Genomic DNA, 26,399 nt, shown 5'->3' on the forward strand with positions numbered 1-26,399 from the left:
GGTCTTTAGAATGCATCTGTGTCCCCAGGTTCCTGCTCCTGGCCTGTGCTGACGAGGCAGCCCCCTTTCTGCATCCCTGGCAAGTCAGCCCACCTCTCCCAGAGCCTGGGGTGTGGCCACGATGCGGGGAGGGTGGGGGACCAGACATCCTGCATCAACAGAAATCACGGATTTCTCCCCAGTTCTTCTGACATAACAAGTGTAGAAGAAGGTAAAGAAAAGCCCAGCTACTTTTCTGGATTCAAAGAAGCACCAGAAATGCTGGAAGATGACCCTTCCTGGCTTCCAGAGGAAGACCCCAACCTTGCTGGTCTTTAGAGGCGCCAGGCTGACAGAGGCCCTGGGTGCCAGGCCGATGGTGGCTTCTCCTCCTTCGGCTCTCTTGACCCAGACTCGAGCAGACAAGATCCTACCCAGGATCTGGCACGTCTCCTTTCCCTCTGCAGTCAGATCTCTTCTTGCCCTGGAATATTTTGCCCTCTGGGCCTTTTGAAAAATCAAAGGTCTCTGTCAGCCCTCTCTGCCTCTTCCTGCACTTGGCAAGATGTGGTTCCACTTCAGATCCAATGACATCTAGACCGAAAGAAGCAAGTCTCCCCACTTCTTCCTCCCCAGTGAGGACATGTCTGACATCCAGGTCACCGGGGTCCAGCCAGTTAATCCTGAGGGAGGTGCTTCTAGAGGCAAGTAGGGGTGCAGTAGGCTGAGGGCCCACTCGAGGCTGGTTGGGCGGGGGATGGCCCAGGACCAGGGGGGAGGAGGGAAATGGCAGCAGAGCCGGGGGCCTGGTTTCCTGGCTCTCAGAGCTGTGTCCCTTATATGCTGAAGCCATGTCTAGGACCACTAAGGGCACTTGGGGACTGGGAGTGTCCCCAGGATCTGGCTCTGTTTGCCTTGGCCTGGGGGAGGTGCCAGTGGCTGTCCCCCCCGCCAACTCCAAGGGACAGAGAGGGAACACTGACCCTAGACACAAAGATGAGAGAGGTTCAGAGAGAAGGGGAGGCCCCAGTCTTGGCATCTGGCCCCGGAGAGGATGCTTCTCAGGACTTTGCATGGTCAACCTCGTTATTGCCTGAGATGATGGGAACTGTGCTTTTGGAAAGAGGAGAGAAGAGGGGTCCGGTGTTGCATCCCTGTCATCCAACTGACCCCATATCTCCAACACCAAGCCACAAGGTCACTGCGGCTCAGAGTGACACCAGGTGCGTTGGGCTGTCCAGCCCTTTGCACTGGACTTTTTTCCACTGTAGGAGGGTCAGTGAGCCTCAGGACTCGGGGAGCACTGGCTCCACCTTTGAGGGGACAGCCCACCCTGTGCCGAGGGCTGGCAGGAGGCACCAGGCAGAGGGGACGCGCTCACAGGGAGGTCTCCCGCCCAGCTGGTCCCCTCGCCCCCATACCCAGACTCTCCCTCTATCGGCAACCCTTGATTTACTCATAACGTTTACAGAATGCCTGGGGCAGACCATCCACTGCTGTTCTGGGTGATGGGGAGGGACAGCCCAGTGAAAACGTCATGGTCTTCTTCTAGTTAGATGTACATACTAGAGAGATGATGTACAATATGGTAAGTATAACTGACACTGCTGTAGATTACGTATGAAAGTCACTGAGAGAGTAAATCTTAAGAGTTCTCATCACAGGGGAAAAACGTGTTTTCTATATAATTTTGTATCCATATGAGATGATGGATGTTCACTAGACTTACTGCGGTCATCACTGCATGATGGATGTAAGTCAACTCATGACGCTGCACCCTTTAAACTTGTACAGGGCTGTATGTCAATTCTATCTCAGTAAGACTGGAAGAAATAAAATGTCATGGTCTTCCACTCAGGGTGTCTCTGAGGCACGGACCTTGCATTCGACTGAGCAGACAAATGAAAAACAAGCAAGTCAAAAAAATAATGACAGGCGGACCTGGTCTGCACAGTGGGGCAGGGTCACCAAGGTGACCATGCATGCTGAAACCGCAAAGCCAACCTTCATAATCTAAGGCAAAATATGACTTTTCCTGCAGCCATTACATATTTTTTCAAAACGTTAAGAACCCTCTTAACACGATCCATTGTAATGTTTAGAAAGTAAAAATAGTAAAGCTATTTTTTTTAGTACACTGTGATTTTAAGCAGTGAGAAAAAGTGTTTTGCTTCTTTGCGAAAAACTCATCAAGAATCCTCTCAACACTGCTTTCCTGCTTCCCATCACATAACTTTCAATCGGGGCTGAGTGTCCTTCCTACGCCCGGGCAACCTGTCACTCTGCCTAATTTTTTAAAATTAATTAATTTATTTATTTTTGGCTGCATTGGGTTTTCGTTGCTGCACGCGGGCTTTCTCTAGTTGCATCGAGTGGGGGCTACTTTTCGTTGTGGTGTGTGGGCTTCTCATTGCGGTGTCACTCTGCTTTCTAAGCTTGGATCTGCTTCCAACATTTCACCCTTTGTGTTTTCAGGGCCTGACATTATCTCCGAGTTCCTTTACTGTGAAGATGTTTGCTGGCATCACTGCCTCTGGGACATCTTCATTTTTTTGTCACAACTATGCTCTTCATTGAAGCTTCTCTGGGAGATGGGGACCGGGAGCCTGAAGCTGGATTCTGAATCCGAATGACGAGTCAGTCAACAATTCCTCGTGTTTGGTAGAGCTTAAATCACCAAAGCGTTTCACTCTCCTAGTCTTGGGTTCTCCCTCAAGATCTGAAATGTAGGCAGGGGCCTTAGATTGCTTTTCCCTTTCCCTGTGCAGTGGCTGAGGCTCAAAAGGGTGAGTCCCTTGCACCTGTGTCACAGAGCCAGCCACGAGAGGGTGACACGGGAACGAGGTCCCTGGCTCCTGGTCCAGGGCTCGCTAAGCCATCACCATGCCAACCCAGTGGGAGTGTGCCCCGGGAAGTCGCCTGTGGATGGAAACAGCCCGCTCTGTTCGTGGACAGTGGACAAGGTCAGGGACGAGAGCTGAGGACAGAAGCCTCCATTCAGGGGACATCACCCACCACAGTCCAGGAACTCAGCAGGCCTGTGGGTCCTGCCAGGTCTTCCAGGAAGATGGGGGGAGGGGCGATACATCAGGGAGAAATCCAGAAAGGCCTGCACTCACTGGTACCTTGGCTCAGCAGCTGTACCCTGGGAGCTCAGGCTCCAGGAAACCTCCCAGCGCTGCTTGGCCTCGGCAGGAGGAAGTAAGCAGATTCGCTGATAGGGTGTCACCTGAAGGATTTGGGAAGCAGCTGTGCACAGAGGCCCCTCCCACACGTGAGGCAGGGGCTAAGAAAGGTGTGGGGGGCCCAGCCTGGCGCCATAGCTGCAGGAGAAGAGCTTGTGGGGGGTCTCCGCCATGGCCTGGGCTCTGCTCATGGTCTGTCTGCACAGGTGAGAGGCACTAAGGAGGGGACCGTCTGGCAGCCCAGGGCTTACCCCCTTTTCTCCCTCCACCCTGAACATCTCTGGAGTGATGACCTTGACCTCTCCCCTTTGCACATCCTGCTCCTCTCAGGGTCCTGAGCCCAGTCTGTCCTGACACAGCCACTCAGTGTCTGTGGCTCTGGGACAGAGAGGCCACATTTCCTGCTCTGGAGGCAGCAGTGATACTGGGGGTTACAGCCCGGTGTGCTGGTATCAACAGCACCCATATGCTGCCCAGCACCCCCAGTGCACGGGTTCGTCCTCGCCCCTGGGGTCTCTCTCCATCCTCCAGCTCTAGGTCCGCCTCCCTGGCCTCCTTGGGCTGCAGCTGGAGGACTCGTTGTGCCCTCTGGGTGCTTTCTTTCCAGGACCGCCCCTAGGCCCAGGGGTCCCAGCCCACTGCTTAGAGAGACCAAAACCTCCCTGGGCTCACCCACCCTGCCCCTGCCCGACACCACAAAGGAGTCAAGTCTCTGGGGGCTGATGCCAGCCCTGCTCCTTCACCCCAAGCACAGGTTCTGAATGTAACTGTGGCTTTGGGAATGGGACCCCAACACACTGCAGCTGCTTCTTCTAAGAAGGCAGCAGGATGAAAACTCTCTTGGGAAAATGACTTGGAAAAATAAAGGCTGCTTATCCTCCTCCCGCTGTGAGGGCTTCAGGATGCAGATCGCATGCAGCTCCACGATTACCAGCACTGAGGGGGCAACAGGACTTCCTGGGGCATGAGGAGGTGCAGGGGACCAGTTTACCTTAAGATGTCTTCCGCCGCGCTGGTCCAGCTCACAGTGACCTGAGGTCCTCTGACACCTGGTCTCCCTGGTTTCCTACCGTCTCAAGTCACCCGTCTCCACCCAAGTCTGAGAATAAGAAACCAAATTCTCCAAAAAGCAAGGACACGGTGTGTTAACACGTGTATTTACGAAGCCACAGTGAGAACTCTGCTGGGTGAACTGAAAACCGGAGGCCCGACCCTGCCGTTTCAGTGAGAACCTCTTCGTATCTCCAAACCCGAGAAATTTCTCATCGGCTGAAGCAGCAGATAATCGAAGGAAAGACCTGATGCTCGGGTCAAAGGGACCTTCCTCTAAGGGCACTGACCGCCGTCCTGCAGCCCCAGTTCTGCCCCTTTCTCTGGCCCCCACACCCTGGCACCTCCCGAGGGGACCCCATTTCCAGCACAAACTGGCGGCCGATGAGCTCTGGCCATCCCCGCAGACCCGGGGTTCCCTGGATTATGACGTCCCCCACGCAGCGCTGCGGCCTCTTCACGGGGCCCGGGGCCCGGGGAGGCCTAAGGCGGCCGCCACACCCCATGTGGCCTCCGCTCCAGCCCCAGGTCGTGATGGCTCGTTTTCGGGTGGAGAACAGGAGCGGGGTCCCGCAGGGGGCCCCGGGGATTAGCTCAAGGTCACCCCGCGGGAACGTGGGGGCACCAGGACGGGAACTTACGTTTAGTGCTGCAGCGCCACGCCACAGGGTACCCCGCTTGGACTCCACGGACAAATAACCGCAAACTCAGCAGCGGCCCGCCTGGCAACCACGCGGCCCGACCAATCCTGGTTTCCGTTTCCTCCTGGGGCAAATCTCACGAGATCCTGGGATCGCGAATGGGGTCTTCCAGGGAGTCTAGAAGGGGTTCATTTTAATAGGCGGTGAGGGAGTGGGGAGAGGGGGAGGGGTGGCGTCTGTGGCCATGCCTACTGGATGGCCGGCGGGGTGAGAGTGGGGATGGGGTGGGTGAGGGGTGGGATGGGGGAAAGGTAGGGTTGGGGGGATGGGGAGGAGATGGGGGGACGGGTGAAGTTGGGGTAGGAGATGGGATGGAATGGAAGTGAGGTGGTCGAGGGAGGAATCGTGGAATGGGGGATGGGAATGGGGGAATGGGGTAGGATGGAGAACGGGGTGAGGTGGGGATGGGGTGGGGGTAGGTGGGGGTGTGGGGAGGGGTGGGCGTGGGCTGGGGTGAAGGGGCCCTTGAGATCCGGAGGGAGGGTTCGAGGCTTAGAACCCCCCACCTCCACCTCTGGGCCTGTTCTTTCGCAACCCCTTCCTCTCTGCGGGGCGTGGGGTGCCAGGGCCGGCTCCGGGGCCCCGTGGGCGAGGGTTCTCGCTCCACTCCCACCTTCCTCTTGTAGATAAGATGTCCCTGCCCTTGGCTAGTCCAGTGCCCCCTACTCTCTCGACTTTACCACTTATGTGACCCCTGGGGCAGCGGAGACCCCAACCAGGGTTTGACTTGATCGTCCTCTCTCCAGATCGTGCTTCCCAGCCACCCCCCCCCCCCATTTGATTTTCCAGTTTTTTTCAGAAGCCAAACAGTTGCTGCGTCTGGTCTCTTCACCTCCGTCTGACCTCCGCAGCCCCTCCGATGGCCTCAGCTTGTGCTGGTCCTGAGTGCAGGGTTCTCCTCTTTTCACCAACGGACCCCTTCGGACAAAGTCAGGAAGGGGCCTGGAAAAGGAAAGTGTGTGCGGGACCCTCCCAAGCGGTGCCCCTCAACCCTGGGGATGTCGCGACCGGGCCACCAGGGGGCACTGGAGACATGGAATCCAGGACGGTTTTGGCACCTCCTTCCTCCCAGCCCCTCTAGGGGAGAAAGTCGGGCTTCTGGAGAGATGGTGAGAGCCAGTTAGGTGAGGATTCTTGCCTGGAGGGGTTAAGAGCAAAGCGGATCTCCAGCCCTGTCACTCACGCTGGCCTGGGGGACCTCCTTTGGGTCCTTTGAATTCAGCTTCCTCACTCAAGCCCAGTAAGTACTTGGCCTCCTCAGACTGTGAGGCTGTGTCCTTGTCATCCAGGTGACCCTAAATCTTTAACCACAGGCCACCAGAAGGTAGTGGTGGCCAAGAACACCAATAACAGGCAGGGCAGTAGTGATGGCTATCTTTCGTGGCTCAACCCTGCCATTCCCCCAGACATCCCCCGTGCCTGTGAGCTAACAGAGTTTAAAGTGTCCAGCTACACCCATAGATGGATGGATGGATGAATGAATACATAGGTACATACAAATGAGGGCATTGTGTTGATCTTCCTGGACCTGGGATTGTTACCTGGAACAGGGCTGGTAAAAACTCAATTTTTTCACTTTGGAACTGGAGACTCGGCCTCCCCCTCCTTCTTCTTGTCCAGACTCATTCAACAAACATTTGTCCTTGAGAGGCTGCTAATGCAACATTCAAGGAGATAGTGCTCATAAGTTTTAGGGTGGAACCAGAAAAAAACCAAAACAAAACCAAAACAAGAAGACCATTGTTTTAAAGTGGCAGGTTGTAACTAATTCTCTGAGAGGGCAAAGGATGCATCGGTGGGACTTGAAATGGAAAGGGGATCCCTTTGAAGATTGCCGATCATTATTTTCATGATTCGATGGCTGATTTAAGGCCTGATTTCAGGTTGACACACTGAAAAGATGACATCGGAGATATTTGAAAGCAAAGGTCACAGGATTGCTTATATTGTATGATATAGTCCTATTCATGTACAAGTAAACATGAAAGTAACATTCATTCATTTCATTGCTTCAAGCAATGCTCACAATGTTTACCATGTTCCTGGGGCTAGACTAGGCCTGGAGTAGAAGAAGCAGTGAAAGTTACAGGGACCCCCCCCCCCACCTCCTGGAATACATGTAATTCTTTTTCCTGAACATTGTAGATAAGCTTGTCAAGATGTCCAGAAGATGGTCACTAAAATGATAACACTGGCCATGGTAAAATAATTTTCTTTATTTGGGGTTTTTTTTTTGCTTGTTTTTTTTTTTTTTTTTTTTTTTTTTTTTTGCGGTATGCGGGCCTCTCACTGTTGTGGCCTCCCCCGTTGTGGAGCACAGGCTCCGGACGCGCAGGCTCAGCGGCCATGGCTCACGGGCCCAGCCGCTCCGCGGCATATGGGATCCTCCCAGACCGGGGCACGAACCCGTATCCCCTGCATCGGCAGGCGGACTCTCAACCACTTGCGCCACCAGGGAGGCCCTTTGCTTGTTTTTTGTGTTTTTGTTTTGTTTTGTTTTTTGGCCTCGCCGCACGGCACATGGGATCTTAGTTCCCCGCCAACCAGGGATCGAACCACAGCCCCTGCAGTGGAAGCATGGAGTTCTAACCACTAGACCGCCAGGGAATTCCCAACTTTTCTATATTTGGGAGTAAACTTTTCCATCATAAATGTTTTCTTTGACCAGTGATTTATTTTGGAGATATGAAGAAATTGAAGAAATTTCTTCATATTTGAAGAAATATGAAGAACATGAATATTCTTCAATATTCTTCAAATATGCAGAAATTTCTTCATATCTTCATATGAAGATATGAAGAAATTCAGTCACCCCACACAGCCTCTAGTCCCCTAATCTTGCATCTAGTCTGCTGCAAGATTAAGCTAACAAGGAAGGTCTTGGAGAGAATCCAGGATGGCTGGTCTGTGTTCCTAAGGCCGTATGTCCTGATTTGGGGGAACCACCACTTTTGAAAATCCTTTTGGGGGACTCTCCTGGTGGTACAGTGGTTAAGACTTCGCCTTCCAATGCAGGGGGTATGGGTTTGATCCCTGGTTGGGGAGCTAAGATCCCACATGCCTCGTGGCCAAAAAACCAAAACATAAAACGGAAGCAGTATTGCAACAGACTCAATAAAGACTTTAAAAATGGTCTACATCAAAAAAAAAAAAAAAAAGAGAGAGAGAAAGAAAATCCTTTTGGGGTAGCTATGAATGAGCTCAGAGGGAAAGGCAGGAGCCTTCAGGTAGAGGGCAGCATCCTTCCATCCCAGACTCAAACTCAGGCCTCCTGCAGGCAATGGCCTTGCAGATGCAGAGGGCAGGAAGCTCCTCCCCAGGTGTGTGTGTGTGGTGGAAGGGGGAGATCAGGTGTGTGGGGAGGGAACTCATCAGAAGGCCAGGTGCTCCATGTCCCTCAGAACCAGCTTCAGAACAACTTCTGGGGAAGAAGACATCTTCCCCCCCGCCCCTTCCTGGCTGGGCCAGGGCATCTGCCCGCTCCCCTGCGTGCCAAGCCTCAGGGCTTGGAGCAAAGGAGGAACTGAGAAGCATCCAGTCCTTTGAGGGTCTGGATAGAACAAGAGCAGAGGAAGGAGGAGTTTGCCCCTTTCGTGTCTCGCTGTTGAGCTGGGACATCTCATCTCATTTTCCTCTGTCCTCAGCAACTCCGGTATCAGGTCTTAGGACTTGGTCTGAATCACACCAACAGCTTTCCTGGGTCTGCAACTTGCAGACTGTGGGACTTAGTCTTATCTTTAATAACAGACATTATTATTTTAACCAGTGTGTAAAATAAAAATGCACAAACATGTTCAAAACACACTTAAGCAATAGTCATGAATCAAAAATGATTGCTTCCCCCAAACATCTTTCTCCTTTTCCCTCAATCCCCAAGGCAAGCCTTTAGCTTTTCCCACCATTGGCCATAGAGTCACCTCTCTTGGGCTCCTGAAATGTCTGTCACTTGGTATGAAGAGCTGCCTCACAGGCATAACCTGGTACCAAGGCTGTGGTGGGGTGGGCTAAATAGTCCTGGGGTGAGGGTCCAGGACACCTGGTGTGGCAGGTGACACATCCCATCGTGGAGGGAGTTAATGGACAAAGGGAAATGAGGTTAGGGGGGATGGAAGGGATCGGGGGCCTGGTGCTGAACTTGCTGGGGAAGGAGAGAGGAGGGGAGGGCAACGCAAGAGGGATTTCCAGCCCCCACTCAGATGCCTCCCAGGGGCTTGGTTGACACCGTCTGCAGCCACCAGGGGGAAGCAAGGGCCAGGATTTGGGGAAGGTACTTGAGGCTTACACTGTCCTGTATGAAGTTTCAAGAGGGGCTCCCCACGGACCACTTCTTATGTCCCAAAGCATTTGTACGCCAATAAATCATCTTCAAAAGTGCTAATAAATGGCCCAGGGCTCAGACTACTGCAGAGACAGAGGCTGGGGGGAACGTGAGGACCCTCCAAACTGAGAGGGATAAGGGGTTGGGGGGTGGGGGAGGGATGGGTTGGGAGCTTGGGACCAGCAGATGCAAACTATTATATATAAGATGGATAAACATCAAGGACCTATGTATGGTATAGCACAGGGAACTGTATTCAATATCCTCTGATAAACCATAATGGAAAAGAATATGAAAAAATGTATATAGAGTATAACTGAATCACTTTATTGAACAGCAGAAATTCACACAGCATTGTAAATCAAGCACACTTCAATAAAAATTTTCAGTTTCTTTGTTCTTTTCTTTCTCTTTTTTCTTTTTTTCTTTTTTCACAGCGCTATGCTGCATGCAGGATTGGAGTTCCCTGACCAGGGATCAAACCTGCACCCCCTGCAGTGGAAGTGCAGAGTGTTGACCACTGGACTGCCATGGAAGTCCCTTCAATAAAATGTTTTTTAAAGAGAGGGAGTTGAGGGGATACTGGTCCCCAGCTCTGCCTCTGACTCCCGGAAAGCGGGGCAGTTGGATCTTTCAGCCACCTGGGCTCAGGGCCTCTCCTTTGTCCCAAGAGCACAGAGGGGACCTTCTGGGATTCCTCCCCCAGGAACCATGATGACTCTCACACCAGGAGAGACAGGAAATCCTGGGCTGGATTCCTTTCCCACATCCTGTCATGGACTCCGTCTGTCCTCACACACCATGTGAAGGAGTTAAGTCTCCAGCAATCTCTGCTGTCCAGGGATGCAGAAGAATCTAGAACAAACCATGTCAGAGGGGGTGAGCAGAAGGGGTGAGGAGGGTCAGGTGCAGGAAGCAGATTTGCATGGAGGCCCCTCCCTCTTCTGAGGGTTTAGGGGATAAGAGAGGTCGGGGGGCCCAGACCCAGGGCTGGGGCTCAGAAGGCAGCGTCTGGGGCGTCTCCACCATGGCCTGGGCTCTGCTCCTTGTCACCCTCCTCACTCAGGGCACAGGTGAGGCCTCCAGGGAAGGGACCCCAGGGACATCTGGCTGATCCTTTGTCCTCAGGGTGACCTGGGCCCCACACGGAACTGACCAGAGTGTGTTTCTCCTCTTTCCAGGGTCCTGGGCCCAGTCTGGCCTGACTCAGCCTCCCTCAGTGTCCGGGAATCCGGGACAGACAGTCACCATCTCCTGTGCTGGAACCAGCAATGACATAGGGAAATATAATGTTGTCAGCTGGTACCAACAGCGCCCGGGCACGGCCCCCAAAACTCTGATTTATGAGGTCAATAAACGGCCCTCAGGGATCCCTGACCGTTCCTCTGGCTCCAAGTCTGGCAACACGGCCTCCCTGACCATCTCTGGGCTCCAGGCTGAGGACGAGGCTGATTATTACTGTAGCTCAGATACAAGTAGTAACAATGGGCACAGTGGTCCAAGTTCATGGGGAAGTGAACCAAAGCATCCCTGAGCTCACAGGCTCCCTATTGCTCTACAGATGCTCCTCCTCCCTGAGGTGCCAGCCTCATGCAGCTCGGCCGTGAGAGGTCAGTGGTCTCTGAGCTCCTCCCTCTGCCTACGGTGAAGGTGGTGGGAAATATGCTCTTGGGGTTATTGTCTTGGGATGGTAACCGCTTCCTCATCCTGTGTGATGTGCCACTCTTTCCAGCTCTTCCACAGCAGTGTGATGGTTAATTTTATGTGTCTATTTGCCTGAGATAAGAGATGCCCATACAGCGGTTAAAACATTATTTCTTGGTGTCTGTGAGGATGTCTCAGGAGGAGGATATTGGCATTTGAGTCCACAGACTGAGTAGAGAAGATCACTGGTGTGGTGCAGTGGGCACTGTCCTTGAGTTGAGGGCCTGAATAGAACAAAAAGGGGGAGGAAGGGGACGTGTGCTCTCTCCTCGTCATCAGAGGCATCACCTTCTCCTGACCCAGAACATTGGCACTGCTGCTTCTTCAGCTTTCAATCTCAGACCAGGACTTATATCCTTGACCCCGATTCACAGGCCTCTGGACTCAGACTGAATTATATCACTGGCTTTCCTGGTTCCTCAGCTTGCTCAGAGATTGTGAGACACCTTCAACTTCCATAATGGTGTGAATCAATTCCTATAATAAATTATATATATTTTTTCCTGTTTCTCTGGAGCCATGTGACTAATCCCGATTTTGGTACCCGGAGTGCTTCAAGAAAAATAGAATTTTAAGGATGATTTTTTCTCAATTGATTCTGAGGTTTCTGGAATTGGCTGTCTAATCTGGTTCTACTGAATGGTGCTAATGGCTATTTCCGTTAGTACAGAGAGCACAGCTAGTGTATGTCATGAACTGTTCATTGGAATGAGAAAAATGCCTGCCTTGGATTCTTCTAAGCAACCACTTGTAAGAATCCAGGAGCTAAGTGACCCTGTATATGATATTTTGGAACGTTTTGGGAACCCAACAGAATATCATGACGTTGGTATCTGCTCGGAATGTTGCTGGATAGAGTAGGGAGAGAAAAAGATGAGCTTAACGATTCAAGATCCCCTCCTAAGGGCCGCACAAGTGACCTGCGAGCTTCCCGGAGTGCCCTGGAGGAGAGCCTCATCTCCTGCAGCACCTGGACTGAAATAGCTGAAAATCCAACCCAGACCTTCCTCCTTCAATTGGCTAAATTCCAGCAAAGTTGAGTCCCAGCCTTGTAGTGAAGAAGGTGGTTGGGAAAGAACTGGATGCTGCAGGTTGGGTGGGGATGTGTGGGAGGACCTGAGGGACCTGGGGACATTGAGCCCCTCAATTCTCATGTGTCTTCTTTGCCCGTGGAAGACGCCTCCCCACCCCCAGCGGTAGAGGTCTTTCCACCTCTGTCTGGGGCGATTGACCTTGTATTGCCCAAGGAAAAGGTCACGGCCACCTTGAGGAAGCTGCCACGTGAGGCTGTGCTGATTCTCCTCAGGACCCCCCGCCCCCATTGCCCCTCTTTGCTTCTGGACCAACAATTAGACTCGGGTTCCAGCAGTTTCCTAGGATGAGAATAGAGTGTGAGCCTCGAGAGGGGCACTGCACTCCACGAACTGCTTGGTTCTCCTAATTCACACAGACAGAAATCCCCAGAACACGTTGGGAAGGGATTCGAGGGTGGGGGGCAGTGGAGGGAGGAACATCAAGCTGGATCAGCTGGATTTGTGATCTGGGCTCGTCCACAGAGACTCTACGTTTCATGTTCCCTGCAGCTTGGGGAGGTAGAAAGAGCCTCAGCAGTTTGGGGGTTGGTTGGCGGAAGCAAAAACCAAGATGGCCCCTAGTGAGTGAACTAGAGAAGCCAGCCCTGCCTGGAGACAAAGGGATTCAAAAGGTAATGAGATTGGAGAATCCTTGAATGGCTCTGTGCTCACTCTTCTCCAAGCCAGAAGTTCTAGTGGGAACTGCAGCCCCTCAGCTGCAAATCCTAAACGCAACGGGAGGAGCTGGATCCTGGGTGGCCGGGGCCAAGGGGTGGCCCTCCCCTACCAAGGGCAAGGCTACCGTCATGGCCAATGGAGTCAAAGCAGCAATGAGAAGAGTCTGACGTGTGCAGATCTCTGTCATTGGCTTGTTAATCGTGGTATTTCTGGAACTAAAAAATGTAGAAGCCTGCTAAATTCCTACTTGGTTAATAAAAATTCTAGATCAAGTAAAAAAATTATAAAAATTTTTTCAAATTATAAAAATTCCCCCCAAACTCCCATTTTGGGCCCACTGAGAAGACTCTCAGGACTCAGTAGGGAGTCAACCTCATGGCTGTGATTTCCTTCAGTGAGAGGAGACAATGGAAAATGAGCAAAGGGCAATGGTGGATGAGGTCAAGTCCGAGGAAACCAGGAGAACCTTCCCGGACGCCTTTCCGAGGGACGGGCTTCATCCCCAGCGTCAAATGGTGACAATGTGTGTGAAGAATTGTATCACAGGGAGACTCATCAGACCAAAAAGGCTCTTACCAGAGGCTGGTTTCCTAGGCATCTCCTGTCTGGCATCTGCCGACATTCCAGACTCTTGAGGGTTTTAGCAAAGCATTTATTATTTATTTATTTATTTATTTTTTGTGGGACGCGGGCCTCTCACTGTTGTAGCCTCTCCCGTTGTGGAGCACAGGCTCCGGATGCGCAGGCTCAGCGGCCATGGCTCACGGGCCCAGCCGCTCCGTGACATGTGGGATTCTTCCGGACCAGGGCACGAACCCGTGTGCCCTGCATCGGCAGGCGGACTCTCAACCACTGCGCCACCAGGGAAGCCCCTTAGCAAAGCATTTTTAAAGGCCAGGAGAGAGGTGGTCGCAGGGTACGTGATCAGCTTGTGCACAGTTCTCTGATTGGCTGATGGTGAAGCAGCACGGTGGAGTCACAGGGCTTAACATTATCAGTCCTTAGGCTCCTGGGGGCCTGGGGCTATGTGCTCATGGTCACCAAGTAGTTCTTCCGTCTGGTGGTCCTTGCGGGGATTTCACATCTGCAAAACAACTCAGGAAATTTGCATCAAATACTATTATCCAGGTACTTGAGAGAAGAGCTAAAGCAGAGGATATTGGGGATGGCCTGTCCCTGGAAGGCTCCATAGGGGTCTCGTTCGGTTACACACACACACACACACACACACACACAAAAACAGCACCATCACTCCTGGGTGCCCCCGCCCCATTGGACCTGGGAAGGATGCGGGGTTTGCTCTGTGGGGACCGGGTACTCCATCTGCATCACCCGCGGGGCCCTGTACCCAGAGGCAGGAGCATAAACCCTGGAATGCAAAAGGAAATTACACCAATTGTCAGCTTTCCTCATAATCAGGAACTAGACATTTCAGGTACTGAGACAGTGATAATGTTGGGAAAGATCAGTCAGTCCACCCTGATTCTCTGTCTAGAAAACACACAAAACACACTGGGTCCAGCGTCTCTGTGGACAGAGGAGACTGACCTCAGCGAGACACCAGCTGTGGAGTGAGGACCTCCCGCTGAGGACAGAGGAGAATCCTCACTTGCACCACGTGGCCCATAGACCTGCCTGAGGAGAGGTCCCTGCGGCTGAGCCCTGAGGTGAACTCTGACCCAGCCCCTCCTCCCAGCCCCTTAAACCCTGGCATCTTCCCTCATTTCCATTAGGGCTCCCTCCATCCTGATGTGCTCTAACTCCTTACATTATTCCTTTTTTGGAACGCTTTTGAGAATTCAGCTTCATCTCATGGGCCTATATTTCTCACCAGTGTACCTATGGGGGTGGAGTCATTTATCTGTGTAGGTTCCCCTGCCCTGAGCTGAGATCTCAAGGTCACTCACCCTGAGACAAGGTCATGCTGAGACAAGATTAGAGACCTTGCAGGGGTGGGTCTGAGTCACTTGGGGAGGCAGGTGACAATTCCATCCTGATGAGGCTGCAGGACAAAGGACAGGGGCATGGAGGGGACGAGGAGGGACAGGGTGGCTGGTGCTGAGCTGGGGGGAGGAGGAGGAGGAAGAAGTGGTGGTGGTGGGGGTACCAGGGCTCCTCCTCTGAGCCTTGCAGAGGCAGGAGACAGGGGGCCAGGGGGCCCATCTTGCTGAGGGGACAGGTGAGGGAGAGGGATGCACACCCCCAGCTCTCCTGTGGTGCCGGCAGGAGACGGGATGGAATCTCTAAGTCCCCCTAGCCCCTCGGACCCCTGTCCTCACCTTCTACCCGCAAAACCCAAAGAGTGATTATCGGAATTATTGGCCAATGACATCTTGACTCAAATAGTGGATGACGGGGACATCCCAGCATGGCCCCATTTCCTGGGCCCTGTAATGGTCAGTTTCCTGACTAAGGACAATGTGTCACAGAGTTTTCATCTTCTCAGAAGAGCCCTGTTGTACAGGGACGCAGAGACTCTAGGGTCCAGGGCCAGTCTGGGACCTGGGGTGGGGGGCTGGGGGTCAAGGACCTGCTCGTGGATTCGATGTGCAGATGCTTCAGAACAAAGAGGTGGGGGCGGGGATGGGACAAGGCTGCAGCTCGGGCTCCACCCAGCCACCCAACAAACAGCAGGTGTTTCCCCTGGTGGGCCTGTCTCTTTCCCAAACATAGAGACCTTGGAGACAGCCATCCAGCAGAGGGCGCTGCGGAATGTCCCCTGCACTGTGGTTCCCAGAGACACAGTCCTGTCCCAGCAGAGACCCTGAAGGTCCAGGAGCTCATTGCCTGAGGGACTTCAGCTGGTCTTTCTCTCCCTGCAAACCAGCTACAAACAATTCATGCTCCTGTATATATATGTCATCTATGTGTCAAAATGTTTAAATCCCTGAGCTATATTCTCCCCCAGGGATGCAGAAAATCTAGTCTCCAGGGCCAGGTCAGAGGGGGTGAGGAGCATCAGGTGCAGGAAGCTGATCTGCATGGAGGCCCCTCCCTCCTCTGTCAGGGGAGAGGATAAGAGAGGTCTGGGGGCCCAGACCCAGGGCTGGGGCTCAGAAAGCAGCGTGTGGGGCGTCTCCACCATGGCCTAGGCCCTGCTCTTTGTCACCCTCCTCACTCAGGGCACAGGTGAGGCCTCCAGGGAAGGGACCCCAGAGACATCTGGCTGATCCTTTGTGTCTTTGTTCTCAAGGTGACCTGGGCTCCAGAACAGGATTTACCAGAGTGTGTTTCTCCTCTTTCCAGGGTCCTGGGCCCAGTCTGGCCTGACTCAGCCTCCCTCATTGTCCGGGAATCGGGGACAGACGGTCACCATCTCCTGTGCTGGAACCAGCAGTGACATAGGGAAATATGACGCTGTTGGCTGGTACCAACTGCGCCCAGGCACGGCCTCCAAAACCCAGATTTATTAGGTGAATAAACGGCCCTCAGTTATCCCTGATCGCTTCTCTGGATCCAAGTCAGGGAACACGGCCTCCCTGATCATCCCTGAGCTCCAGGCTGAGGACGAGGCTGATTATTACTGCAGCTCATATACAAGTAGTAGCACTGTGCTTGGTGGTCCCAGTTCATGGGGAAGTGAGACTAAAAGGTCTTCTGAGCTCATTCATCCCTTCACTCCTAAACTGAGGCTTTCATTTGTTTTTGTTATTATTTTGTAGTAATTACAAACTTAAATAAAAATTTAAAGGTCTGTAAGGAAGTCTTGCAGAACCTTTCCCCAGATTCACTATTGTTTAATACTTTGCAAGATTCGCCTTTCTCATATCCCGTTTTCTCTCATTCTCTCTCTGCCTTTGTATGTCTATACGCACACACATCCATATGCACACACAGCACACACTCAGGAACACAAAACATTTATTTTCTGAGTCATTTGAGTGTAGTTTGTATCTATCAGTAACCAAGCCTTCATATTCTTTCTACCATAGGCTTCACAATCCATAACATACATCATTTTAAGGTGATTGATCCAGTGGTTTTTAATGTATTCACAAGTTTGAACATCCACTAACACTCAGTCTTCCAGGATATTTTCATCCCCGGAAAAGGAACACCTCATCTGTCACCAGGCAATCCCCTTTCCCTGTCACTCCAGCCCTCCAAACATTAATGTACTTCCTGCCTGTTCCAGATTTTTCACACAAATGCCATGATACCCTATGTGGCCCTTTGTGTCTGGCTTCTCTCATTCTTTAAAATGTTTTCAATGTTCTTTCCCATTGAAGCACATATGAGTACTTGATTCCTTCTTATGGCCGAATAATACTGCATCGTCAGCATCGACCTCCTGGTTTAAACATCTGGGTGGACCCAAGCATAAGCACCAGAACTGGGCCATGACCAAGTCTCCTGATTGCCAGAAATTTTCCAGTTTTACCACTGAAACTGCCCTGTCCTGACTGGGACCTCATTGTGGGGCAAATCAGCATGGATCGTCGCTGAGATGGTTAAGTTTATGTGTCAATTTGACTGGTCACAGGGGACTCAGATGAAGCATCATTTCTGGATGGGTCTGGGCAGGTGTTCCTGTATGAGATGAGCATTTGAATCTGGGGACTCAGTAAATACATTGTCCTCCCCAGTGTGGATGGGCATCGCCCAATCTGTTGAGGGTCTGTGCAGAGCAAAAGGAAAAGGCAGGAGGATTTCACGTCTGTGTTCTCTTCTCACTGTAAGAGCTGGGACATTTCACCTCAACTTCTCCAGGCCTCAGACTGGAATTTACATCACTGGCTCCCCTGGTTCCCAAATCTTTGGACACAGACTGAATTACATCACCAGCGTTCCCAGCTTTCAGGCTGAAGACATCGGCTCCTGGGAGTTCCGTGCTCAATAATCAATAATAATCTCTCTCTCTCAGTATATATATATATATATATATATATATATATATATATTACTTACATAAATTTCTTTTTTATCTATATGTATATATTTCCTTTGTTTTGTTTTCCTAGAGAACCCTGACTAAAACAATCCTCTTACCAGGAAGTTCAATCTTCTCCTAATGTTCTCATCATCACTATTTTTTCTAAGCTTTTACCTGTTACCTTCTTTCTTTACTTATAAACACATAGGTCAGTATCATCATGCTTGAATCACCTTGGCTTGAACAGGGTCATACAGGGACCCCCATCAGCTGGGTCACAGCACAGGGGGAAGGGGTCTCAGTTACTGGACACTGAACCATGTCCTGAGTCAGGGTCCCTTGTGTGTAAGGCTGGTGAGACGCTGCAGCTGCCCGACAGGTGTGTGTCCTGGTGGAGACGACAGAGGTGGCACAGAGGCCACTGTTCCGGGATCCTCTGTGGCACCTCTGGGGAGACTTGTTCCCTGAGTGTAAGGACACCAGCTGGATCTTTAGCAAGAGTCAGCTGTGCACAGGGGGTTGGGAGCCACCATGGCCTCTCTGAGTGTCTGCTGTAAAGGTGGGATACAATCTCCTGATGCGAAATTAGTTACTGTTTTTACAACGGGGATAATTCCCAACAAAACACCACATGGTAGGTGTGACGAGCAGAGGATGCTTCAGTAGGAGATTCTGGAGGCTCCACTGTCCTGGTGTGCACTGTGTGGAGTCTCAGGCTGTAGTGGCTGCTTCCCGTGATGCTTCAAATAATTTAACTATATATGAATATAATTTTACAATGGTGCGAGAAAAGCCACTTTGGGTGGAGGTAACGTGAAATGCCTTAGCTTTCTCTACGGTCAGGATATCTGCCATTGTTGTTATTATTCACCGCAACGAGGGGTCAGCATCGCTGGGCTGTTACCTTTATGTGTCCATTGAATTTCTGGGTTAGGTGTTATTATACTTTTCTGGGTATTTTATCTTTCTTTTCTTAAACTGTTAGTATTTAATGAATCCCATATTTATTTGGCAAAAAGGTAAGAATCCAGTAATTGATTTTAGTGATTCTTAATAGGTATATGCTTTTACTTAATTGTCTATTACTCCTATTATGTGTTAGTAGTAATTTTCCTCCTTTAGTGGCAGTCATTCTTATTATATTTCCATCATGTCTTATTGAGTGGGCACAAATATCTCAGGAATTTTTTTTATTTTTTGCTGTACGCGGGCCTCTCACTGTTGTGGCCTCTCCCGTCGTGGAGCACAGGCTCTGGATGCGCAGGCTCAGCGGCCATGGCTCACGGGCCCAGCCACTCCAGGGCATGTGTGTTCTTCCCGGACCGGGGCACGAACCCATGTCCCCTGCATCGGCAGGCAGACTCCCAACCACTGCGCCACCAGGGAAGGCCCACCTCAGGAATTTTTAATTCACCTGTGACGCCCGAATCATGGGGGACCCTGAGTTGCTGCTTGTATGAACAAACGTGCAGCAGAGGCAAGACAGCTCCCGTGACCCCGGGGTTTGCTTCTTGCAGGAAGCACTGGACACCTGGAGTGATCACAGGAGGCCTGTCCACAACAGTCCCCAGATATAAAATCCAAACCCCGGGGTTCCGACCTGGTATCAGATGCCTGACTGATTGACTTGTGAGAAGTTCCTGAACCAGTCCCCGCTTTATTATAATCTCAGAAAAAGACATCGTTAAGTGAATGTCTACATAGTACAGCACATACCTATGTGAAACACACGCCAACGATTGTCTCAAATCCAGAGCTAACGCCTCCCCGCACACTTTTCCTTTCCCGTCCACAGAGGCCCCCCTTCACCCACCCCAAGCTTGGCCAGGGCCTCAACCCCTTAGCTCCTGGAATGTGGTCGTGTGATGTGAACAGTGACACTAAACACCTTCATCAAAGTATTGGTGTTTCATAAACTCCTAGTCCATTGCCTGAGGGGTCATGTCCATTTCCATCCAGAAAGGACCCGTCATCCTGAGTGTAATATTTACTGCAAACTCAGCTCTTTCTGGAAAAACACCCTTGGGGAAGTGTGTCTGTGATGAAGAGCCTTGACCTCAGGAACGTGCCAGGCTCTGAGGTGAGGGCGTCTCAAAGGCACAAAGGGGAAGACAGGGAATGTCTGTGTCCCCATGACCCCCGCACCCAAGGATAGGACCCAGAGCTGGACCCCCAGGCCCCGCCGGACCCGGTCCCTCCTCCAGAGCCTCAGCCCCATAATCTGCCCCTTGATTCCCTAGGTCATCCTCTGTCTGGACGGAGCTCTCTCTGTGTCTCACATTATCCTTTTTTATGTATTTGAGGATTCAGGCATTTCTCAGGGGCCTGTTTCTCTCCTCGGCATCCTTAACGAGATAGGATTAAGTTATATCTCCGGTTCCCTCGGTCCTGAGCCCACTTCCATCCCCCATCACCAACCCTGTGACAAGGCCCTCCTGGGACGAGCAAGGTGACCTCGAGGGGGGCATCTGGGCCTCCTGATTTTGCAGGTGACGTACCTCATTCTGGAGGAAGTCGAGGGAAGGTGAGGCTTGTCTGCAGGGATGGGGGCCTAGCACTGAGCTGGGGAGGGGGAGACCTGGGCGTCCAGCCCAACTCGGCTGTCTCCCTGGGCTCAGCTCTCACCACTGAGGCCACCGGGGGGCAGCAGGGCCCAGATTTGGGGGAGGTTGTCTGTGTTGTCATTCTGTCCTGTTCAAAATCTCAGCAGCTGCTCCCGAGCCAGGCCTAAGGAGGTCACGAGGGAGGGGTGTCCAATATCTCCCGTGTCCCATAATCACTCTACTGGACATGCAGGGAGCATCTCCAACTTCAAACCACCACAGAGCAGCGGAGAGAGTGATGCCTGAGCACCTTAGCCTAGGGGACTAGGGAGGGCATGAGGGACAAGGAGAGGGTCCCCGGCTCTGCCTGAGTCCCTGGAAGAGGGGTCACGGGATGTCCTCTCCTCCCCAGCATAGATGCCCTGCTCCCCTGCTCCTTGCAAAAAGAGGGGAGTCCTAGGATCCTTCTGCATCCACCACGATCCCCCACAGGAGGAGAGGACACAGCCATCTGGGCTCCGGGTCCTGGCCTCCGTCACCTTCTCAGTCTGTCCTGAATCAGAAAATATATGATAAGCTGTTTTAATCTCTCAGGCAGCTCTGCTGTCCAGGGATGCAGACGTTACCAGAATCAAGGGCTAGAGCAGAGGTGGTGAGGACAGGCAGGTGCAGGAAGCAGATTTGCATGGAGGCCCCTCCCTCCTCTGGGGGGGAGGGGATAAGAGAGGTCTGGGGGCCCAGGCCCAGGGCTGGGGCTCAGAAGGCAGCGTCTGGGGCGTCTCCACCATGGCCTGGGCTCTGCTCCTTGTCACCCTCCTCACTCAGGACACAGGTGAGGCCTCCAGGAAAGGAACCCCAGGGACATCTGGCTGACCCTTTGCGTCTTTGTCCTCAGGGTGACCGGTGCCCCAGCACAGAACTGACCAGAGTTTGTTTCTCCTCTTTCCAGGGTCCTGGGCCCAGTCTGGCCTGACTCAGCCTCCCTCAGTGTCCGGGAATCCGGGACAGACGGTCACCATCTCCTGTGCTGGAACCAGCAGTGACATAGGGAAATATAACCAAGTTGGCTGGTACCAACAGCTCCCAGGCATGGCCCCCAAAACCCTGATTTATAATGTCAATAAACGGCCCTCGGGGATCCCTGATCGCTTCTCTGGCTCCAAGTCTGGGAACACAGCCTCCCTGACCATCTCTGGGCTCCAGGCTGAGGACGAGGCTGATTATTACTGTAGCTCAGGTACAAGTAGTAGCACTTTGCACAGTGGTCCAAGGTCATGGGGAAGTGAGACCAAAACCTCCTTTTAGCTCCCTCCAGCCCCTTCACTCTTAAATACAGGCTTTCATTTGTTGCTTGTTTGTTATTATTTTATGCCAAGAATTACAAACTTAAATGAATTTGAAGATTTCATAAAGGACTGCTTCATACCTTTTTCCCAGATCCATCATTTTTAACTATTGTCATCTTTGCTTTTCATTATATCACCTTATCTCTCAGTTTATCTCTCTGCCTATATATATATGTATGTGTGTGTGTGTGTATGTACTTGGATGTGTATACATATATAAACATCCATAAATATAATACTCAACACACCTACACACGTAAACAAAACATTCATTTTCTGAACCACTGGATGTAGGTTTCATCCATCAGCATCTAAGACTTAATACATTTCTTTTAGACAGAGTTCACCTGAAATCACAGTCATCATTTAAGGTGTAGAATCAGGGTTTTTAATGTATTGATAAGTCAGTCCATCCATGATCACTGCAGAGTCCAGATGCTTTCTGCCCCTCAAGACACACCTCATCCACCTGCAGTCACTCCCTGTCTCCCTCGGACCTTTGTGCCAGGATCCCCCCACATATGCTAATGTTTCAAGGCTCATTCCTGTGGAAGCATATTCACTACTTCCCCCTTCTTGCAGCCGAATAATACTGCATTATAAGGATGTACTTCATCTGATGGATCAAGCAATCAATTCACAGATTCACATTCATTTTTTCTCTCTCCTGTCACAGCTCATTACAGAGTGATCCTTTCGGGGCCTAGGGAATGAAAATTCTAGGTTCATCTCACTTCCCGAGATGAAATGAAAACATGACATTCCCCTCAGGGATGTCTTCAGGAGGCAGTCAAGGCTTCATCTTCTCTCCGTGTCAGAGCCTCCTAAGGATCCCGGATGGGGGCATCTCCCCTTCACTCTATGTGTTGTTTGCATGTGTCCTGGATGAGCTGGATGGGCAGGGATGGGGCATGGGCTCAGCTGCTTCAAACAGCCTGAGACGGTCTTTGTCCCGACGAAGACTCTCTTTTTCTTTCCACTTTCTTTGTTCAAACGTTCCAGGCGCCTGTTTCTACCATCTGCAAGGCTTCAAGGGCAGGTGTTCATCTTACACTTGCAGTTTTTCGTGAAAATTTCCTCCATGTCGGAGTCCTGGTCTATGTAGCTAAGGAGAGGAAAAGTAGTCATGTCTCTTTCAGTGTATTTTGCCCAATTCCTTTTAGTATGAAATGCAGCATGCCTGAAGAAGAAATGCACACTCACAATTTAAGGAGGAATAATAAACAGAAACCACATAACCCCAGATGAAATCTACCCCCCAAACACATCAGTCTACCCCACTCCCCGATTAGCTGGTTTGCTGACTTCAGGGTTAATCATTCCATGGCCTTTCTTTACATTCCTGCCCCAGCCTTCCTAGGTATGCATCCCCCAAACAACATAGTCTGAAACAGTGGGTACAAGCATCCAACCCGCTGAGTGAGGAAAGGGTAGTGTGTCTACGGGTGAGGCCCCAAGAGACATGGACCCTAACAGAGGCTCAGCTTGGTCCTGGGCGGGGCTCCCTTGGATTTCCTGGAGCCCGTCCTGAAGATGGCAGACAGGGTCCCAGAGGAAAGACAAGGAGCCCTAGAGTCAGGCATCTGGCCTTGTGACATGTGGGTGGGTTCTGGATTTCTAAGGGGAATATTGTCAGGGGATCAGCTGTCCCACATTTCCTGCTATTCAGCGGGACGTGGACTCCAGGAGTTGTCTGAGATCAGTTCACTGGGAGGAAGTGAGAGAGATTGTTCCTGGCTGATCAAGACCCTAGAAAATTGTTCATGTCAAGATAATCCTAGCCAGCCCTAAAGTACAAATCAGAATCCGGGCGACACGCATCCAACTTTACAGGAGGGTGTCAGGTGTGTAAGCACCTGGATGATGTCAGCTTCCTTGTAGGTGAATATTTCTGCCGGTTGCCCATTGGAGAAAGGCCTCCATGGGAGATGGCCATTCCAGAGAGGCGGGCAGAGGCTACAAAACTCTGGAGGCACACAGGCTTCTCCTCCTGACCCCAACAGAGTCAGCTCTGCCGTGCCCCCTCATCCAGTACATGTGGTTTACCCTCACCCTAGAACAAATCTGTCAGTGGGGTTAGTGGGCAGTGGTCTACCAGCCTCACGACTAAAAGGAGAGAGAATCTGGAGATCTACCTGCATCTGTAAGGACTCACACTCATTATAATTGTTAAGTTATCTCAGCTCATCACGACCATACTCACCACCGATCACGACCTAAGGAATGACAGGTCTACTCAGCACCACTGTAGACCTGGGACTGTCCTTTCTCAGGAAGAAGTCAGCTAACACTTGTTGACATGCATCTTGGCTTCCATATTTGTGCTTTTCTGTACTCCTATGTTCTTTGGACTCTTCCTAAACTCTGATATATGCCTCTAACTGTCAGTACAGTTTGAGTTGAGTTTGAAAGAAACAATCGTAGTTGTGCATTCTTTTCACATCACCCACAATTACCAGAGTGAAGAACTCTGGGACAGGCGTTTGTGTTGTGAGGTTGGGGAGAGGGAGAGAGAGGGAGAAATATTGTGGTAGAATCTGCAGGGTACTGGTTTTTCTTTTTTTTTTTTTTTGATTGCACCAATTGGCATGTGGGATCTTAGTTCCCCGAACAGGGATGGAAACCGTGCCCCCTGCATTGGAAGAATTGCGTCTTAACCACTGGACCACCAGGGAAGTCCTGGAAGTATTTCTTTAGCTGACACTTTCCTAACATACCAATAGTCAATCAACCTGAAGAGGGGTCTCAAAAATTGTTCACACCTCAAGATTTCATTATAATGAAACTTGATGTGGTTGCCCTCACGTTTCTATACCCTGAGGCTTGTCAAGATTCTGGATGTGAGGGTTTCTCTGTGTCTCTCTGTCTCCTCTCCTTTGGGAACTCCAATTATTTGTGTATTAGGTCAATTGAAGTCCCACAATTTGTAGATACTACTTCATTCTTTTAAATTCACATTCCCCCCTTATGTTGAACAAGGGACTGTTTCCGTTGCATGACTTCAAGTCAGAAATCTTTCATTATCCAATGCTCTGTCATTAATCCCATGTGCTGTAATTTTCTCTATAGTAGATTAACTGTGTTTTTTTCCACCTTCTATTGCTTAGCTGAGACTTTCTTTTTTAAAAAATTTTTTATTGGAATATAGTAGATTTCCGCTGTTGTGTTAGTTTCTGCTGTACAGCAAATTGAATCAGTTATACATATACATATATCACTCTTTTTTAGATTTTTCTCCCATATATTGACTGACACTCTGTATCTCTCTATTGACTTCAGTAGGTTCTGTCCTTATTTCTTGCATCATTTTGAACCAACTGGTTGAATATCTTTGTGACATAATTCCAGCAGATCTGTGAGACACGCTCTGTTAACTTTCCCTTCCATACAGTTGAGATGTTCTGGTTTTCCATATGCCAAGTGATTTCAGTGTATCTTGGTGTGGCCAATATTATGTGGTGAAACTATAGGTCTTTAAATCCTATGTTGGCATTTTGGTTGAATCAGATTCTCTGCCCGGTTGAGTCCAGGTGGTTAATTCCATCCAGCTTTTTGTGAACTGTGCTTTCCACGTTAGTTCATTTACGCAAACTTGGACCTGCTCTTCGGACCCGTCCTACAATGAGCTGCACAGCAGCCAGTCTGGGGACTGGGTTGTTTTCTGTCCCTCAGGTTCCAGGGCCTTGGTTGGCACCATCTTCAGCCACCAGGGGGCAGCAAGGGCCAGGATTTGGGGAAGGTACCTGTGGCTTATACTGTCCTGCATGAAGTTTCAAGAGCTGCTTCCTGCGTAACCCCTCTTAGTCCCAAAGCATTTGAGCCCCAAGAAATCATCTTCAAAAGTGCCAATAAATGGTCCAGGGCTCGGGCTTGGGCCTCAGACTCAGAACACTACGGAGACAGAGGCTGGAGGGGAATCTGAGGCCCCTCCCAACTGAGGGGGATGAGAGGGAGTTGGGGGTGGGGAAGGGATGGATTGGGAGTTTGGGACCAGCAGATACAAACTACTATATATAGGATGGATAGACGACAAGGTCCTACGGTATAGTACAGGGAGTTGTTTTCAATACCCTATGATAACCATAATGGAAAAGAATAAGAAAGAGAATGTATATATAAAAGAATAAGGGAGTCACTTTGCTGTACAGCAGAGATTCACACAACATTGTAATTCAACTATACTTCAATAGAATTTTTTTTGTTTCTTTTTTCGCATTTTAAATAATTCTTTAGTTGTGCCTCGCGACATGTAGCACCTTAGTCCTCCGACCATTGATGAAACCCAAACCGCCTGCAGTAGAAGTGTGGAGCCTTAACCACTGGACCGCCAGGGAAGTCCCTTCAATAATTTTTTTTTTTTTTTTTTTTTGCAGCACACGGGCCTCTCACTGTTGTGGCCTCTCCCGTTGTGGAGCACAGGCTCTGGACACGCAGGCCTAACGGCCATGGCTCATGGGCCCAGCTGCTCTGCAGCATGTGGGATCATCACGGACCGGGGCACGAACCCGTGTCCGCTGCATCGGTAGGCGGACTCTCAACCACTGCGCCACCAGGGAAGCCCTTCAATAAATATTTTTAAAACAGAAGTAGTTGAGGGGATACTGGTACGCAGCTCTGCCTTTAACTCCCGGAAAGTGGGGCAGTTGGATCTTTCAGCCACCTGGGCTCAGGGCCTCTCCTTTGTCCCAAGAGCACAGAGAGGACCTTCTGGGATTCCTCCCCCAGGAAACATGATGACTCTCACACCAGGAGAGACAGGAAATCCCGGGCTGGATTCCTTTCCCACATCCTGTCATAGACTCCGTCTGTCCGCACACACCATGTGAAGGAGTTAAGTCTCCAGTAATCGCTGCTGTCCAGGGATGCAGAAGAATCTGGAACACACCAAAAGAGCATGATGGGATACACACTGAATCTAGAGGATCATTGATTCCCTTCTGTTTGATGAG

At 50.9% G+C, this 26,399-nt stretch overlaps 2 gene segments (V, D, J or C); both read left to right on the forward strand.

Annotated features, from left to right (window-relative positions):
- The first annotated feature begins 10,260 nt into the window (after positions 1-10,260).
- LOC132502429 (immunoglobulin lambda variable 2-18-like) lies at positions 10,261-16,101 on the forward strand. The segment is given in 5 exon segments: positions 10,261-10,306; positions 10,415-10,708; positions 11,969-12,028; positions 12,114-12,218; positions 15,935-16,101. Coding segments are annotated over 5 exon segments (672 nt in total).
- Positions 16,102-20,887: 4,786 nt separating this feature from the next.
- Positions 20,888-21,409, forward strand: LOC132502430 (immunoglobulin lambda variable 2-18-like). The segment is given in 2 exon segments: positions 20,888-20,936; positions 21,054-21,409. Coding segments are annotated over 2 exon segments (402 nt in total).
- Positions 21,410-26,399: the final 4,990 nt, after the last annotated feature.

This window comes from Mesoplodon densirostris, chromosome 15 (assembly GCF_025265405.1).
Source record: "Mesoplodon densirostris isolate mMesDen1 chromosome 15, mMesDen1 primary haplotype, whole genome shotgun sequence".
Classification (NCBI taxonomy): Eukaryota; Metazoa; Chordata; class Mammalia; order Artiodactyla; family Ziphiidae; genus Mesoplodon; species Mesoplodon densirostris.